Source organism: Pristis pectinata, chromosome 8 (genome assembly GCF_009764475.1).
Source record: "Pristis pectinata isolate sPriPec2 chromosome 8, sPriPec2.1.pri, whole genome shotgun sequence".
Lineage (NCBI taxonomy): Eukaryota > Metazoa > Chordata > Chondrichthyes > Rhinopristiformes > Pristidae > Pristis > Pristis pectinata.
The window spans coordinates 83,356,508-83,374,320 of NC_067412.1; the positions used below are offsets into that span (position 1 = coordinate 83,356,508).

At 41.2% G+C, this 17,813-nt stretch overlaps 1 protein-coding gene across 3 annotated transcripts in view; it reads right to left on the reverse strand.

Annotated features, from left to right (window-relative positions):
* Positions 1-17,813, reverse strand: part of lnx2b (ligand of numb-protein X 2b) — a 63,645-nt gene that overhangs the window by 21,601 nt on the left and 24,231 nt on the right. For all 3 annotated transcript variants that reach the window (XM_052021477.1, XM_052021476.1, XM_052021475.1), the window contains 2 exons: positions 14,094-14,563; positions 1,304-1,494 (listed from right to left, as the gene is read on the reverse strand). In XM_052021477.1, coding sequence (XP_051877437.1) covers positions 1,304-1,494; positions 14,094-14,482 — 580 coding nt within the window. In that variant the 5' untranslated portion in view covers positions 14,483-14,563. The remainder of the gene's footprint in view (positions 1-1,303; positions 1,495-14,093; positions 14,564-17,813) is intronic.

Below are 17,813 nucleotides of genomic sequence, written 5' to 3' on the forward strand. Positions count from 1 at the left end.
GCCTGTGGCAAAGTCTACAGGTCCCACACTGGCCTCGATAGCCAGCTCACTACACAAAGAACTGGAATGGAAGCAAGTCACCTTCAACCCCAAGGGATTGTCTATGAGAAGGGCACGTGAAACACAAATGAATCAGTCAGTCAGTACAGGAAAATGGAACAGCTGAAGAGGGAATGAGAAATCAAGGGAGGGATGAACTGGAAGTTCGATAGGAAACATTTGGAATATGGCTGGAGGGCACTTGTACTGACAGAAGTGAGATAGTTAGGGAAATAGGCGGAGTTTCAAATAGATCAGGAATCATGGAAGGAGAGAACATGAGCACAAGAGGAGGAGGAAGAGGAAATAAGAGGAATGTGAGAGTGCAGGAGACAGATTGATGTGATGACAAGGATGACAGAGTAGGACTCAAAAGGATAGGGCAACTTCAGATTACATCCATTTCCCAAGCTGCTGGTCATTGCATTAATTTCTTCATTGTCTTGCAGTTCCCTTAAATGAACCTTATTTCCTGAACCACAGGATACCTAATTTACTTTACTGGTTCATGTGTCCCCAAAGCCTGATGATATTTCCTGTTGCACAGCTTATTTCATTAAAAGTTAACTGATTCACTCCCCCAAGGTCCAGGGTCTTGTTTCACTCCTGCCATTTGTTTCATTATTTCGACACCCCCACACCCAATCCTGTTGTTGATTTTATTTACAGAGCCACCATTTATTAATTAGTCAAATTTCACTCCTGGTTCATTCACTTAATGTCTTTCCTGCCTTTGGCAATCCAACACTTGAGGGGGAGGGAAGAGAGAAGGAGGGAGGACACCAGTCTGGTTCTCATAACGATGAGAAATAATGAGGGGGGATCTCAATGATGCTGTTCATTTCAGGTGGCACTCAAGCAGCTTATAACCAGTCAGAAAGCAGAAAAGACGTTTTTGACTTTCAAATTACTCCTGGATTTATTAAATTTTAGCTAGAAGCTTCTTTTTCAATTTTAAAGATCTGTTGCATTTTGTTCAAAATCACAGGCTGCTACTTTGGCTTTGACAGATGGTTTTCCACTCTGGACACAGAGGCCCGGATTGGATTGTTAAATCATCCATCTGACAGCTCATGAATAAAAATGACATGCTGAAAGGAGGGCCCAACAGCCCAGAGTAAAACAGAGGTTAACAATCCTTTGAAAACCAGAGGAAAATGGTCACTGAAAGTCTTCAGCCAAGGACTTGCCAGCATTCTCTTTAAACAGGGACACAATTCACTCCATGCAGGGCTAGTTACATTATTCCAGAAGTAGCTCTTACCATCATCTTCTTGATCTTCTTCAAATGCAGGGTTAACAAGTCCAGGCGCAGCTGTTTGGATTGAAATAGCAGCTGCTGCAGAACCTTCTGCTGCTCCTATTGTGTCATCTGGTACAGTGTGTTGGTTTCCCTTTAAGCTAGTCTGTTGTTTGTTTTCAATCTTAACTCGATACTTCATCAGACCGGGGCATCTAAGAGAATTAGAAATTCATCAGTGCACTAACAAGTTATAAACAGAGAGAGAGAGAGAGAGAGAGAGAGAGAGAGAGAGAGAGAGAGAGAGACTAACAAATATTTAGTTCTGAGACTCTAGTTTTCAAACCTCTGTGGAACCTCCTAAAAATGCTTCACAATCCTGTGGACTCCCACCTCACATTGACTCATTTCAGTAACCTTCCACCAATACCAATATAGTCCCAGGGCCCTCTCTACCCTGGTGTCCAAAATATAGTAGAAACACAAAGAAAAACAGCAAGTTTTTATGTATTATTGTCAAATCTAAGTTTGAGGAGTATATACAGTCTACAGGACACCAAATTGGCATTGCATTTCATATCTAGCACCAAACACACAGCCACAGATCCCTCAGATTCCATTGTTTTAAAAAAATGTTCCAAGAAAAAGAATAATTTTGCATTTATTCATTCTTTACAGCCAAATAATTACTTGGCTTATTTTTTTTTAAAAACAGCCGTAATTTCTGTACAAAGTCTAACCAAAAGAAATGTAATTATGTCTGATCTGTTTTTTAAGCTTTTTTGGATGCTGCATGTTAGACATCAATCAAGTGTTAAAGTACTCCATCATGGGAGCAAAGACTTATGCAGCCAATGAGCCTCAGATCAATACCTTGCATTCCCCTCCCCATCCCCCTTTGGCAGCGAAGCACTCTTGCAGCACCCCACTGATCCATGTGATTACATTCATTACCTGCTGACCACTGACTCAATTTGACACTTCTTAAAACAGTTAAGTAACATGACAGGTGGAAAACATAAGAAAACGCTGAATGCAGAATGTTCTATTTATTTTATTAACCATCTTAGAGGACAATCTCCAAAATGTTCCATCACATCTCATTTGATGTCATTGTTGTGAATTTTTATTGGTCATTCAAATCTCTGTATGCAAGTTTACTGACTACTTTCATTTAACCCATAGAATGGCCTTCCAGTAAACAAATTCAAAAGCACTCAATTACAAATCAATTGAATTATGTAGCTAACATGGTTAAGGATGAACAGAGAGACAAGAGACTGGAATCTGGAGCAACAATCTGCTGGAGGAATTTAGCAGGTCGAGCAGCATCTGTGAGGTAAAAGGAATTGTCAACATTTCAGCTGATTTTGGGCCACAAAGCAAGGTTTCAACCCAAAACATAACAATTCCTTTCCCTCCCAAGGATGAGCAGAGTTGATTTCAAATTTTTCAGCAAATCACATTGCTCAAACACAGATATAGTAATGCATGCCATTTTTGAAGATGGTAAATGTTTAGATCAAGTCTGACATTAAAACCCATTTTGTTAACTCCAGCTAAAATCCAAGACACATACTGTGGACTTAAATGCTCTGATTAAAATGTTCTTTTAATAAATAGCCTTAGACCAGATACAGTATATGGTGACTCTATTAAAGTTCTGACAGTACTTTTCCCAATGGTCCTTTGGTGATCCATTCACAATAATACCCGTGGGATTCTCCATTTAGACTAAGAAAACTACTACCACCACAAATCCCGTAAGAATATATATATATTTTTTGCCTTTTTTTATTCTTCTGTTCAATTCTCTGTCGAATTGTTTTCTAGTGACAGGTGATACCCTGATCTTCAAATAGTTAAGGATTCAAGTTGTAACATTAGCATCAAAAAACATCTTCAGATGCATTAAGAAGTAGGATTCTTTTATGTTATGGGGGGTGGGGCTCAATAAAACTCCTTTTTAAGTGGATTGTGATGGGGATTTTCTTTAACTATGCTTTCACCAGTGCAAATTCCATCCGGAGTTTGAACAGAAACCAACACCAAATTGCCAGCGGCATTCATTCATGCCCAAGATGACAATCAGCTCGGCCCCAACACAATCAAGTTAATCTTGTTTCATTTGAACAGCAGCCAGTTTCTTGGAGTCTTTATAGTTACTTCACACATTTTATAGACTAAAAGCAATTAGAGACGACTTGGCGGTGCTTTTTTTTAAATTCCAAAAATAAACTTTATTAATAGAAAATATGCACAGGAAGTACAAAACTGTGCAAGGCTTTCTTTACATTTATAGTGTTGTTCAGTCTAATCATTGGCAGTGTTGTTGTTATGCAGCACTGGACAGCATAAACCAATTGGTTTATAGCTTTAGCATTATGCTCTCAACTCGTGATTTATGTACCACATCACTATCAGCATGCTGCAATCCTTAGAATAATTGACATGACTTATGGAGAATCAACATGTCAATTCACAAATATCTACCAAAATATCTCACCCCCCTCCACCCGCGACATAACAGGGACAGGGTTCCCCTTGTTCTCACCTAACACCCTACAAGCCTCCAATTCCAACACATCATTCTCTGCAACTTCCATCACCTCCAACAGGATCCTACCACCAGGCACGTCTTCCTCTCTCTGCTTCCTGCAGGGACCGCTTTCTCTGCGACTCCCTTGTCCACTCATCCCTCCCCACTGATAACCCCCCCAGCACTTATGCCTGCAACTGCACCAAGTGCTACACCTGCCCCTACACCTCTTCCCTCACTATCATTCAGGGTCCCACACAATCCTTCCAGGTGAGTCAGTGCTTCACCTGCAAGTCCGAGGGTGTCACTTATTGCATCTGGTGCAGCCTCCTGTACATCGGTGAGCCCCGATGTAGATTGAGTGACTGCTTTGTGGAGCATCTTCGCTCCGTCTGCCGCAACAGCCAGGACCTCCTGGTGTCTGCCAATTCCACATCCCATTCACATACTGACACGGTAGTGTAGCAGTTAGTGTAACGCTATTAAAGCACCAGCGACCCAGGTTCAATTCCAGCCACTGTCTGTAAGGATTTTGTATGTTCTCCCTGCATCTGCGTGGGTTTCCTCCGGGTGCACCAGTTTCCTCCCACTTTCCAAAGACGTACGGGTTAGGAAGTTGTGGGCATGCTGTGTTGGTGCCGGAAGCGTGGCGACACTTGCGGGCTGCCCCCAGAACACTCTACGCAAAGATGCATTTCACTGTGTGTTTCGATGTACATGTGATTAATAAAGAAATCTTATCTTATGTCTATCCATGGCCTCCTCTACTGCCACATTGAGGCCAGGTGCAGGTTGGAGGAACAACACCTCATATTCTGCCTTGGGAGTCTCCAACCTGATGGCCTCAACATCAATTTCTCGAACTTCCAGTAACCCCATCCCTTCATTCTCTTCCCCCCCCCACTCCTGTGTCTTCCCTAATTCCTGTAGCTCCCTTCCCCCACCTTGATGACCTGCCCATCTCCTCTCCTCTGCTCCCCCATCGTTTATTCCATGGTCCACTGCCCTCTCCTACCGGATTCCTCATTCTTCAGCCCTTTGCCTCTTCTACCCATCAGATCTCAGCTTCTTACATCTCCCCCTCCCCCACCCACCTGGACTCACCTATCACCTGAACTCACCCATCCCCCTGCTTGCAGGTGCGCCTCCCCCTCCCCCCACCTTCTTATTCTGGCTTCTGCCCTCTTCCTTTCCAGTCCTGATGAAGGGTCTCAGCCCAAAACATTGACTGTTTATTTCCCTCCATGGATGCTGCCTGACCCGCTGAATCTGCAGAATTTTGTGTTTCCAATATCTACCAAAAGCTGGGTCTTCAATATGTTATGATGTTAAGAGAGCTGGATTCAGAAAAGACAGGGAAGAGAATGCTTTCCATTTATATTTAAATGATTGGTTTGTGTAGCACAAAGAAGCCCAGCATTGGGCTCAATTGACTCAAAATTGAAAAGGTTTTGGTGGGGGTGGTGGGGGGAAAAGAGAGCAGAGAAAAAAATCAGTGCAAATTATCCACCTTCCCCATTAGGAAAATGAAAAACAATCCGTGTAAGAGCCTGAAATGGCCCCATCTGTTACCACACGAGTACCAGCTATACAGCTCAATACAATTCTCTAGAGTCAATTCGCACTGGGAGAAAATAGTTACAATATTATTGTTTGTGGTTCACACTGCAGTTGAACAAAATATGTACTTTACCCCACCATTTTACAAATAGTTTTGTAACTAAACTGCATTAGTAAAGACCTGTCAGTAAGTCATCAGCCAGGAATTTTGTTTTAAATGGGAGGCATTTATTGCAAATGGAAAGGGCAGTGGATCACATCAACAATGGATGAGCATCCAGTGCAAGGGCTCTCACCTTTCAGCATCACTTCACTGACTGTAGATGTGTTAGACCAAAAACCAGCAGCCTCGCCAAGTCAAGGAAGATACTACGTATTCAGTTTCCCATCATTTTCATTTCAATTACGATGGGTTTAACTGAAACCACAAAGCAGCAGTGTTCCAATATAACAAAGGGCTAAACGTGGAAGTAATTCTAAAATGAAATAGCAGGTTCTTTACTTCACAGCAACTGCAGGAATTTTGGGAGGTCTGGAAGTAGATGAAAGAGTGAACCGCAGAGTTATGGAGGGAATCGTCTCCAGAAAGGGAGGGGAGGGCAAGAGGTGTCTGGCAGTGGCATCTCATTGAGGGCAATGTTAATTACAGAAGATGATCCAAAGAATGTGGAGGTGGGGAAAAATGAGCAAGAACAGGTGTACAGAAAATAAAACTGTCAATTGAGAGCCCTGTCAACTATAGTGCAGGAGAAACCATGATTAAGGAAAAAAGGAAGTCTTCTTAGAAGCAAAGTTGTATAAAATTTTGGTTAGGCCGCACTTGGAGGATTACGTGCAGCTCTGGTCGCCCCATTACAGGAAGGATTTGGAGGCTTTGGAGAGAGTCCAGAAGAGATTTATCAATATGCTGCCTGGATTAGAGGGTATTAGCTATAAGGAGAGGTTGGACAAATTAGGGTTGTTTTCTCTGGAGCACTGGAGACTGAGGGGAGGTTTGATATTAGTTTATAAAATTATGAGAGGTATAGATAGGGTAGAATCTATTTCCCCCAGGGTTGAAATGTTGAATACTAGAGGGCAAAGCTTTAAGGTGAGAGGGGGAAGTTCAAAGGAGACATGCAGACAAGTTTCTTTAAAAAAAACAGTGGTAGGTGCCTGGAACTCACTGCCAGGGGTGGTGGTGGAAGCAGATATGATGATGGCATTCAAGAGGCTTTTTAGATAGGCACATGAATATGCAGGGAGTGGAGGGATATGGATCATGTGCAGGCAGAAGCAATTTGGCATCATGCTCGGCACAGACGTCGTGGGCCAAAGGGCCTATTCCTGTTCTGTTCTGTGTGAAAAATCTCACCACCAGAACAGGTATGTCAGAGTCAGAGAAACATCCCACTGAAGATGAAGGAATTTCATCTCTTCTCTCTCTCTCCTATGTTGCCATTCATCTCTTATTTACATCCCTTTCAGGCACATCCACTGCAATTAGAAGTCAAAACCCTTCTTCTTCTGAAGGGCCTTGACCCGAAACATCAACTCTTCACTTCCCTCCATAGGCGCTGCCTGACCTGCTGAGTTTCTCCGGATTTTTCTGTGTGTTGCTCCAGATTTCCAGCATCTGCAGTCTCTTATCTCCACTGCAACTAACAAGCCTTTAGCATCCTCTCTCAGCTGGCATTAATGCCTCTTATGTACTCTGTCTCACTCAGAGACATTCTCTTGGTTCTCTTTTCCCCACCTCATTCTCTGCAATTCAAAGCACGCTGGTTTCCTAACCTAATTCTGATGAAAGGTCTATCCTGAAACATCATCAACTCTGTTGAGTAATACCAACATTTTCAGATTTCTGGTACCTATTACTGCTCTGCTTTTCCCTCCTATATATTGGGCTTGCCCTTTTCCTATCTTCAGTCCTGAAGAAGAGCCCTGACCCAAAATGTTGGCTGCCTGCTTTTCTCCATGGATGCTGCCTGGCCTGCTGAGTTCCTCCAGCATCATCATGTTTTTCATCTAGATTCCAGCATCTGCAGTTTTTCTAGTACCTGTAGTTTTTTTTACTTTTTGAACAACATCTGTTCTGTTTTTTTTAAATCATCCAAGGAACAAATGGATTACAATGTGTTATTTTCAATAAAACTCTCCACGTGGATTTCAGGTTAGAGCCACACAGCACGGAAACAGGCCTTCGGTCAGCCAAGTCAGCATCAAACACCCGCTTACACTCAACTCATTTTATTCTCCCCACGATCCCATCAACTGCCCTCCAGATGCTACCATTCACTTCCACACTAGGGGGCAATTTACAGTGGCCCATCAAGCTACCAACCAGCAACATTTTAGGATGTGGGAAGAAACCCAGGCAGCCACCAGGAGAATGTGCAAACTCTATACAGACAGCACTGGATGTCAGGATTGAACCCAGGTCACTGAAGCTGTGAGGCAGCAGCTCTACAGGGGGCACCACAACTAGAAGATTTGTTGAAAATAGATAACTGTAGACCAACTTTTGGTCCACATTCTAGCATTATTAGTGAACAGTACCCACAGTGTCAGCTGTATCTCAGCTGGAAGCCCTTAGTCAAGTCAATAGTGTCCACAAGATCACAAGGCAAGGGAGCAGAAGTAGGCCATTCAGCCCATCAAGTCTGCTCCAAAGAAAAGGGAAAAAAGAAAAAGAAATGAAAAATTGGAGGGGGGGGGGGCAAAAAAAATAAATTATTCTAAGCCCAATTTCCAGCCTTATCCCCATATCCCTTGATACCCCGACTATTTAGATATCTATCTGTCTCTTCCTTAAATGCCTCCAATGATCTGGGCTCCACTGCTGTACGTGGCAAGGAATTCCACAAATTCACCACCCTCTGGCTAAAGAAATTTCTCCTTATCTCTGTTTTAAACCTGTACCCTCTAATTCTAAGATTGTGCCCTCTGGTCTTGGACTCACCCACCAAGGGAAACAGCTTGACCACATCTACTCTGTCCAGTCCTTTCAACATTTTCCAGATTCCAAGTCTTACTCCAGAGACCAAACTGATCTCTGACAAAATATTGAGAGAGAACTGTACTGTTAAGAGTGTCTTTTGGACAAGCCCTATAAACTGAAGCCCCAGCTGCCCCCTCAGATAGATACAAAAATTCCATGTTGTGTGGCCAATATTCAATGCCTCCCATGTCAAATCAACATCACCAATGCGATTAACTGGTCATTATCACAATGCCATTTATGGAAGTTTGCTGTATGCCCATTGATTGCCAACTTTCCATTGTTTTTGAACTTTGGTCACTGCATTTTTGAAGTATGATCACGGTGATAAAAGACTTAATTGGCTGAATAACACTTTAGGACATAAATGCAGGTCTTTCAAAATAACTCAAAATCAACACATGGCACAATATTTAGAAATCAGTGCTCCCTCCCAAGCAGCATTATTTATGAAGCTACTTGATGTGAACCAAAAGAAAAGCGATAGGTTTTTGTGTGTCAAGAGCAATCAATCACATGACAGTCTTACTGACAGCAGTTGGACTGTAGCAGTTGAGGAAGTAGCTAAATTAAGAAATAATTCTTGGAAAGTGTGCAAAAAGCTAAATAAGCTAATTACTTATTTTACTTGCATCAAATCTTCTAATAACTAGTTCACTTATAGATGTGCCACATTTAGGATCAAAGCCACCTTTTACTTGATCCTGTGTAAAGTGACTCTGAAGTGTCAGGATTTTGACAGACCCAATGAGGTAAAGTTTAAAGAAAACTGGGGTTTCAAAAAAGACTTAAAAATGCTCAAGAACATGAGAAAGAGGGAGAGGAGTAGGTCAGGCATCCTTTGAATCTGCCTGGCTAAGCAACAGCATTATGGTTGAACTTCCATTATTTCAACATTCCCATCTCTCCCTGCATCACTTCAGTCCCCTACTGCTCTTCCCCCCTCCCCCCCACAAAACAAAATCAGTTAATCTTACATCTTGAATATTCTCAACAACTAACATCCACAGCTACTGGGCCACAGATTTCCAAAGGCTCATTGAATGAAGAAACTTCTCAACTCAGTCTTAAATAGCCAACTTCTCATCCCAAGATTCTAACCATCAGTTCAAGACCACCACCTGGAAACAAATGGCCTCTCAGTGGTATCAAACCATTAAAAACTTTACATATTCCAATGGAATTGCCTTTATCTCCCCCCCCCCCCCCCCCCCCCACGGGACAAAAGCTCTAACTATGTAAAGTCTGCTCATAGGATTACCCTCTCATGCTAAGTATAAATCCTATAAACATTTATTTCATTTTCCTCCAAGTATAACTTGCCTTAGGTTAGGAGACAGAACCCAAGTAGAGCAAGACCACACCTAGAATACTGAAGCCCTATATAATTGTGGAAAGATTTCCTGACTAACACTGCAACCACTTCTGCATTCCCAACAGATTGCTTGCTGTACCTACATGTCAACTTTCCGATGATTCATGTAGAATGACTGAACCTCCCACAAACTTCCCACCCTGCCTAGTTTAATTTCCTAGTTTCTCACCTTTTGAAAAATATCCCACTTTTCCATTCTTCCAACCAAAGTGGTTAATTCACACATCCCTACATTATACTCCATCTACCACCTACCTGCCCAATCACTTGACATATCAATGTTCTTTTGCTTTCTGTATCCCCTGCAGAACATACTTCCCCACCATTTATCTTCAGTAACCTGGATATAATGCCCCGTCTTCTCAGCTTAATCACTAATACTGTCCAGAGTTGGGAGGGGCTCATGCACTGAATCTTGCAGTTCTCCGCTTATTACACCCTGCCATCCCAAAAAATACTAGATTTCTGTTTTGTTTTCTGTTAACCAATCCTCACACAACTCTAATACAGTAACCAAATCCCAAATGCCCTCAATAAGTCCTCTGGAAATCCAAAAGGAACTGATTCTTCAGTGGATGATTGTAAAATTAACAGGTTTGGCAAGGGTCAGAAAAGTGAGCAACCACCAAGGATTGAAATATCATTGGCCACTCAAGGGAGGTGGGGTTTAAACTAAAGGAGAGCAACTGGATCCAAGTCTCTGGACCACTCTTTACCAAGACCTCAGTATATATGAAAAAAATACACATAACCCTGGTCACTCCAGCAGAAATGAAGGCTCACTTACTCAGTATTCTTGCAAAATTCCAATGTATGCAGACAGATTTAAACACACCTGTAATGACACAGATTCTAACCATTATGGTGCCATGATTATAGTGCAGAGCTGAGGTGGCCACTATGAAATGTGGGAAGGCAGGATTCATCCTGTTGGAAGGATGGTACCAGGAGAAGGGGGCTGTTTGCTCTCCATATAGCTAAAGGCACAGGGTCTATTTCAGAGGTGAATTTTAATCCCAATTCCTCAATAAGACTGGTGTGATATTGGGGAGGAGGAGAAAGAAAGTGTTGGTGATATTCACAGTACGGCAGGGGAAACACAAGTTGCAATCTTTACCTTCTAATTCCCTCCCAAGGTGCACAGTGGCAATCCCAGACTTTAGGTTAGTGACCCTGAAGCATGTATTGCGCTTCCAGCTGAGTAGCTTGATCAGTGCATCAATTATCAATGAGCTAATAATCCACTGAGCAAGCTCCACCCAAATTCACAAACAAGCACCAGTCTAAAAGTACCTCGTTCATCAAATCTTTTCATTCCAAATGCCAATGTTCAAACACTCCCGCTATTGTACCATTAATGGACTTGGCCAAGAGGTCAGGTTATTGGAACACAAAGTCACAGGCAGGAACCTTAGTAACACAGTTCATCAAAATCTTGGCGGCATTTGTTTGGCTGAAGTTATCTAATACACCCAGCACCATATTTCGGAGGATAAAGGCAGTTTAGGTAGAGGACAGGAGGAAGAGGACCCAGCAAGGGCTACATTTTAAAAGGACATAATAGTTTTTCTAAAACAAAAATGCAATTGGACAAGCTTCAAGGTAAAACACCCAATATAAATAATGTCTTAAATGTTTAAAGATGAACCATGCTAATAGCTAACAATCCATCTGGCAACTTGCCACTTGCTTAAATGACATAACAGAGCAGCAAGTTCATCTGGGACATCCTCGTTTCAAGCAGACCAGGAGGGTTAGAAGTTCTTTTTGAAGTTTGTGCTGAAATTCTTCACTTGTCATGTTTCAGCATCCCTGGGTTGGAAAGGATTGTCCCCTATTCTTCCAGTGAGAAAACATTCACCAGTTTCCTCTGTCTATTGTTACCTACTATAGGGTGTTGGATTGTCCCGTGATAAAGTCCTTCTAGTCTGCCACGCAAAGCCACCAACCCCACACCCCCTCACCAGCTCTTCCATTTTCCACACCAGTCCTCAGTCAGGACAAGGCAGGCACCATAAAGGATTATTGAGAGCATTATGATAAATCAGCTGTCTGGTTCAGAATATAACTTTGGTTCTGGGAAGGTGAATAAAAGCAGTGATCACTTGATACAATATGCTCATAAGGTGAGAAGCACAAATTAGTCTGTCATTCTTAAAAGATTTGCACAATGTGCTCTCCACTACCCAAAGTCCTCCCATTATGCTTTACAGCCAATGGATTACAATCCGAGTTCTGGTCACAGCTGAATGTAGTAAACGTGACCATCGAGATAATGACTACATAAGGTGTTTTAGTTTGATTTATTTATTCAGTTATGAAATGTGGACATCCCCAGTAAGGGTGGCATTTATTGTCCAGACCGAACTGTTCCTTGAACTAGGAGCCAGTGAGAGTCAACCACATGGTGGGTCTGGAGTCACCTACGGATCAGACTGGGTAGGAATGGCAGATTTCTTCCCTCAAGGACATGCATGAACCAGATGGTCTTTTATCACAAGATGTTTGTTTGATGGTCACTGTTACTTATTACCAGAATTGTTTCTCATTGTTAATTATTCTAATTTAATTTGCCCACTTGCTGATGTGGGCCTCAAACTGCTGTCTCTCAATCAATGGTCCATGCCACTGGAAACTTGTCCAACAACTTAACCACAATGCCACAGTACCCAACTGTGACATGGATCGAAGAGTCAGTGTTGTCCCAGACCCAAGGGATAACTCACCTGCACTTCTTCAAAATAGTGCCTTGGATTAATGCCTCAGCCAAAAGACAGACTCCCCAGCAATGCAGCACTGCCTCAGTAGTGCACTGGAGCATCAGCCTAAGCATCATCTAGATTCAAGTCTCTGGAGAGGAATTCACAACCTCATGACTCAAGATGCAGACGCCCCACCAACTGCAGTACAGCGAACATAATGGGAGGTACATTAAACAAGTTGAGTCCCGAGGAAAAGTTAAAGTCTTTGAGCCTTTACTGAAATGTTAAAACTTTGCCCCTTCCCCAACACACTGAGTGTCCTGTTAAGCACCATGATATTTTATTATATGAAAATTTAATTTTACATTTTATGAAAATTTAAAAAAATACTGAGTTGCTGGAACCTGAAATGCATGGTGATCTGGGATAGCACAGTTACATTCAATCAAGGCATTCAAAAGGGAACTGAATAGGTTTGCAGGGCAGTGAGAAGAAGAAATGGGGTGAGACTAACATGAACAGCCTCATTCTGTACTGTAAATTCTCTGTCCAACAAAAAAAGGCTCTCAAACACTGGCCTTGAAGTTGTGCTTCTGTTGAAGAGAGCAGCAGGCAGATCTCATATGGAACAGCATCAAATCTCAGGAACAGTGATCTTGGAGGGAAGATTCAACAGAATTATAATTTAAGCCTTTTAAGACCAGTACAAGGACAGGTTGTTTATATCTGGCTCATATTCGCTTTCTTCATGATAGTTAACCTTCTTTGTATACAAGATCTTTTAAACTCTGTTTATAAAAGCTTCTAACCATTATGACACTCAACAATGACTCAAAAGGAAATTTCAAAATATATTTGCAAAATCATGACAACTAAATATAACCAGCAAATAAAAAACATGTACAGCAGGAAGAGTCTGGGGCTCGCTGGCTGCCACCATTCAGTTGCTCAATCAATTGTTGGGTCATGACATTCAGTGTTGACAGCACAATTGACCACAAGGTTCACTACTACCTCATTAAATCTTCTCCTGACAACCACTTGTGAGTGCTCCAGCAGCGATCAGGACCAAGAGCCTTGATTGATGCTTCTTTTTTCCTTCCCTGTTGCAGGAGTTTCGGAAATTTGTTGTAGTGCTTAGTTGCAAGCTTGGCTGAGATTAGCCAGATTAATGAAGGCCAAATCCAACCAGGGACTTACTATGTGATCATGACTCAATATTACACCGGTCGATGCTTTTACCATTTGGGTGACAAAGGAAACCCCTATAGAAAAAAGTTGTTGCAGTGCACTTTTAGCTCAGAAAATATCACAAGGCACTTCATGAAGTCCTGACGGAAAATAGATGGCATTGGAAATTTAAATATTTTGGTGACTAGGGTTTGGTTTTAATCAGAAGACCTGATAGGAAGGGAATCAATTTTTGTTTTAAATATGAGCAGATTTCTGATACATCAATGCAAGTTTGTTCTCTCCAGGTCAGATTTCTCCCTCACACCCCACCCCCAAAAGGTTGATAATAGGCACAAAGATCCGAATCTCAGCCCACCTGTTCCTTTGGTTATGTATGTCATAATCAAATATTTGCTGCACACTTTTCCCCCTCTAGATCATAAACAAATGCCGACTGCACTAAAACTGAAACACACAATACTCACCTATTCTGGAGGTGAGGGTCAAGTTCACAGCGCTGCATCACCTTGTTGCAGTCCAGTTGAAAAGGACAGTGAACAACCAGCTTATCGAGGAGATTCCGCACCAGAAGGCTAGATTTCCGACAGTGCTGGAAGTGAAGCTTCTTGCGATCCATGGGACAGAAATCCTGCTCTTGGAGGAAATTCTCTAGGCACTTGAAACAAAAGGTATGGCCACATGGGGTGTCCAGAGGCTGCAGCAATGGCTGGAGACAAATGTGACAAACTAGTTCATCGTCCACTTCATCCTGATAATCGTACAGGTGGTTCTCCAAGACCATGTGAGCCTGACCACACTCGTAACACAATTCATTCACAGCGCAGCTTGCATTTTCAACAATGGGGTCACTCATGATCTTCACGTAATCTCAAGAGCTTCTTGACGTGTTACACTTCCTTCTTGAATACTTTAGCCAACCAGCAGCCAATATTTACTGCAAAAGAGCAAGTTTAAAAATAATACATTAATTAAACAAATATACACTGTGGAATCCAACATCATTAGCAAACATGTAGTTTAACCGAACAAAAACGGCAAATGCTGGAAACACTCAGCATCTGTGGAAAGAGAAATAGAATTAACGTTTCGGGTCAATGATTGTTTGTCAGAACTGAAGAAGGGTCTTGGAGTTAACATTTTGGGTTAACCTAAAACTTTAGTTCTATTTCTCTCTCCACAGATGCTGCCTGACCTTCTGAGTGCTTGCTTTAATTCAAACTTCCAGCATCTGCAGTATTTTTGATTTTTAATAAAGTTTAATAGGTCATACTTCAAGGTAAGGATCTAGATTCAACCAAGCTAGAATTACCGGTAATTTGAACGAGTCTGGCATGCCTGTTGACTTACATTCTCTTCAGTGCAGCTTATAATGACCTTTTTATCCCCCACCCCCAAGTTACGTATGCACTTCAATAGTGGTAAGCCTATCAATTCCAACTCTGCTCAAAGCGTCACGTTCACACAAGATTAAGCATGTGATGCACAAGCTTTTCCTGTATTTGTTGTTGTCAGGAAATGGGGATCAAAATATCATTCAAATGTAATGCAGAGTTGTTCTGGGAAGGTGAACTTCACGGTGACTTCAATTGTAAACACAATTCTCAAGTGTGTATCCAATGGAGCATTTATGCTGATACCAAACAAAGGCCCAGCAACTTCAAATGTTACACTTCCAATTTCACTCTGTTAGTTCTTGGCTGCATCCTTGGAGCAGGAGGAAGCAGCCTTTTCTCTATTTCTCGTACAACTTGGCACACTAACATTTGAAAGTGGTGACTATCTTAAGATTTAGCACAATATCCTTTAATTATGGTATAAAACGGAGTTGCACAGGAGGGCTTTCAACCCATCATACCTGTGCCAGCTTCTTGAAAGATCTCACCAGTTAATTCCCTACCCTTTTCCCCATAGCTCTACAGTTTTCAAGTGTAAATCTAATTTTCTATCAAATCTGCTTCCGCAACATTCAATGGATTCCATAGCAAAACTGTTTGCTCATTGAAAAGAAAATTCCTCTATTTCCCTTTTGCTTGCCAATTATTCAAAATTCGTTTCCTCCAGTTACTGATCTAGTTGCCCATATTTCAATGTAGACGAGACATTAAACAGGAGGGTAATCATGACTGATTTTAATCTACCTATAGAATAGTCAAACCAAATTTAGCAATAATACCATGGAGGATAAATTCCTGGAGTGTACTTGGTTTGTTATATATCTTTTTTAAGGATAGCCAGTTTCCTGTACCTTGAGGACTAGGTACAGGGAACTGGCTATCCTAGATTGGGTACTGTCAAAGGAGAAGAGGTACACTAATAATTTTGTTGTGCATGGTCCTTTAGGGAAGAATGAACATAACAGAATTCTTCAATAAGGTGGAGAGTGAAATAGTTTAATCCAAGGCTACATTTAGACAAATGAAACTATACAAAAGTACGAGGAGTGAATTGGTTATGGTAGGTTGGGGAGCTTTATTAAAAAGGCATGACAATAAGGAACGACTAACATTTAAGGAATGTACGCAGTTATTGCGAAAACCAAAAGGGAAAGTGACCGAACAATACCAACAAAAGTAGTAAAGGTCAATATTAGATCCAAAGACGAGTAATACAAATGTAATGTAGCTTACTCTGGCAACTCTTACAAGTCTGAGGATTGGGAGCAGTTCAGAATTTAGCAAATAAAAAAAGAAATTGATTGAGGGAAAAATGGAGTGCAAGAGTAAACTTGCAAGGAATCTAAAAGCAGACTGTAAAGCTTTTTACAAATAGGTAAAAAGAAAAATAATAGTAAAGACTAATGACAAAGACTTGCAGTCAGAAACACAGTGTATTCAAAAGGGGAATAAATAAATGACAGAGCAATTAAACAAATACTTCAGTTCTGACCTCACAGAAGAGGATACTAACAACTTCCCAGAAACATTATGGACCTAAGAATCTAATTTCCTTTAAGTTCTCCTTTTCACTAGTGTTAATAAACAAAAAAAAATGCTGCTGAAAAATAAATGGGACTGAAAGCCAAAAAGTTACCAGGGCCTGATAATCTATCTCCTAGTATCAAAAGAGGTAGCCAGAAAAATAATGCACTCATTGGTTGTTATTGTCCAAAATTTAATAAATCATGGAATGGTGCCTGAAAATTAGAGGGTACCAAATATAATCCCACAAAAGAAAAAGGAAAGAACAGGGAACTACAGACCCATTAGCCTAACACCAGTAGTAGGGAAAATGCTAGTATATTATAAAGGATGTGATAACAGGGCACTTGGAAAATATCAATGGGATTAGACAAAGACAATATGGATTTGTGAAACGGAAACAGACGTAACAAACCTACTGGAGACTTGAGGATGTAACTGGTAGAATAGATAACGTAGAACCAATAGATGTGTTTACTCAGATTTTTGGAAGGGCTTTCATAAGGTCCTGCAAGGTATTAGAATGCAAAAGTGAAACACCTGGGTTTGTGGGTAATAAACTGGCAATGATAAAGTGGCCATGACCACTTTGCACTAAAATAGACTTTTGTTCTAATTGCATTTTCTTGTAAAAAAAAATTATGTATAATATTTAATTAATGTTTTTCTTGTAAATGCTGATATCTGTTGCTATGTGCCTAAGATGCTGCTGCAAGTAAGTTTTTCATTACACCTGTGCATACGACAATAAACGCAACTTTTGACGATTGAAAATTAACTGACACTCCAGAAACGGTAGGAATAAGTGGGTGTTTTTCCAAGGTGCATGTAGGTTACTGCAGGGATCAGTGCTTGGGCCTCAGTTATTAACGATGTATATATCAATGATCTGAATGAGGGAACCAAATGCAACATTTCTAGGTTTACTGAAGGCAAGAAACTGGGTAGGATTGGGAATTGTAGATGGAGAGTATAAAAAGAGGCTTCAAAGCAGTTTAAATAAGTTTAGTCAGCGACAAATGTGGCAGGTAGGAAAAAGCACCACATTTTTGTGCTCATAGTTGTATTTATTGTTGTATTTATTATTACCATGTATACTGTTTGCTCTGTAAGCTTCATGCGAGCAAGGAATTTCATTGCACCCTGGTGTATATGACAATAAACTAGTCCAAATCTGAAAGGCAAGACTATGATTTAAATGGTAGTAGATTGGGAAAAAGTTGGTGTACAAATTTTCGCTGTACGACACCAATCACTGAAAACAAA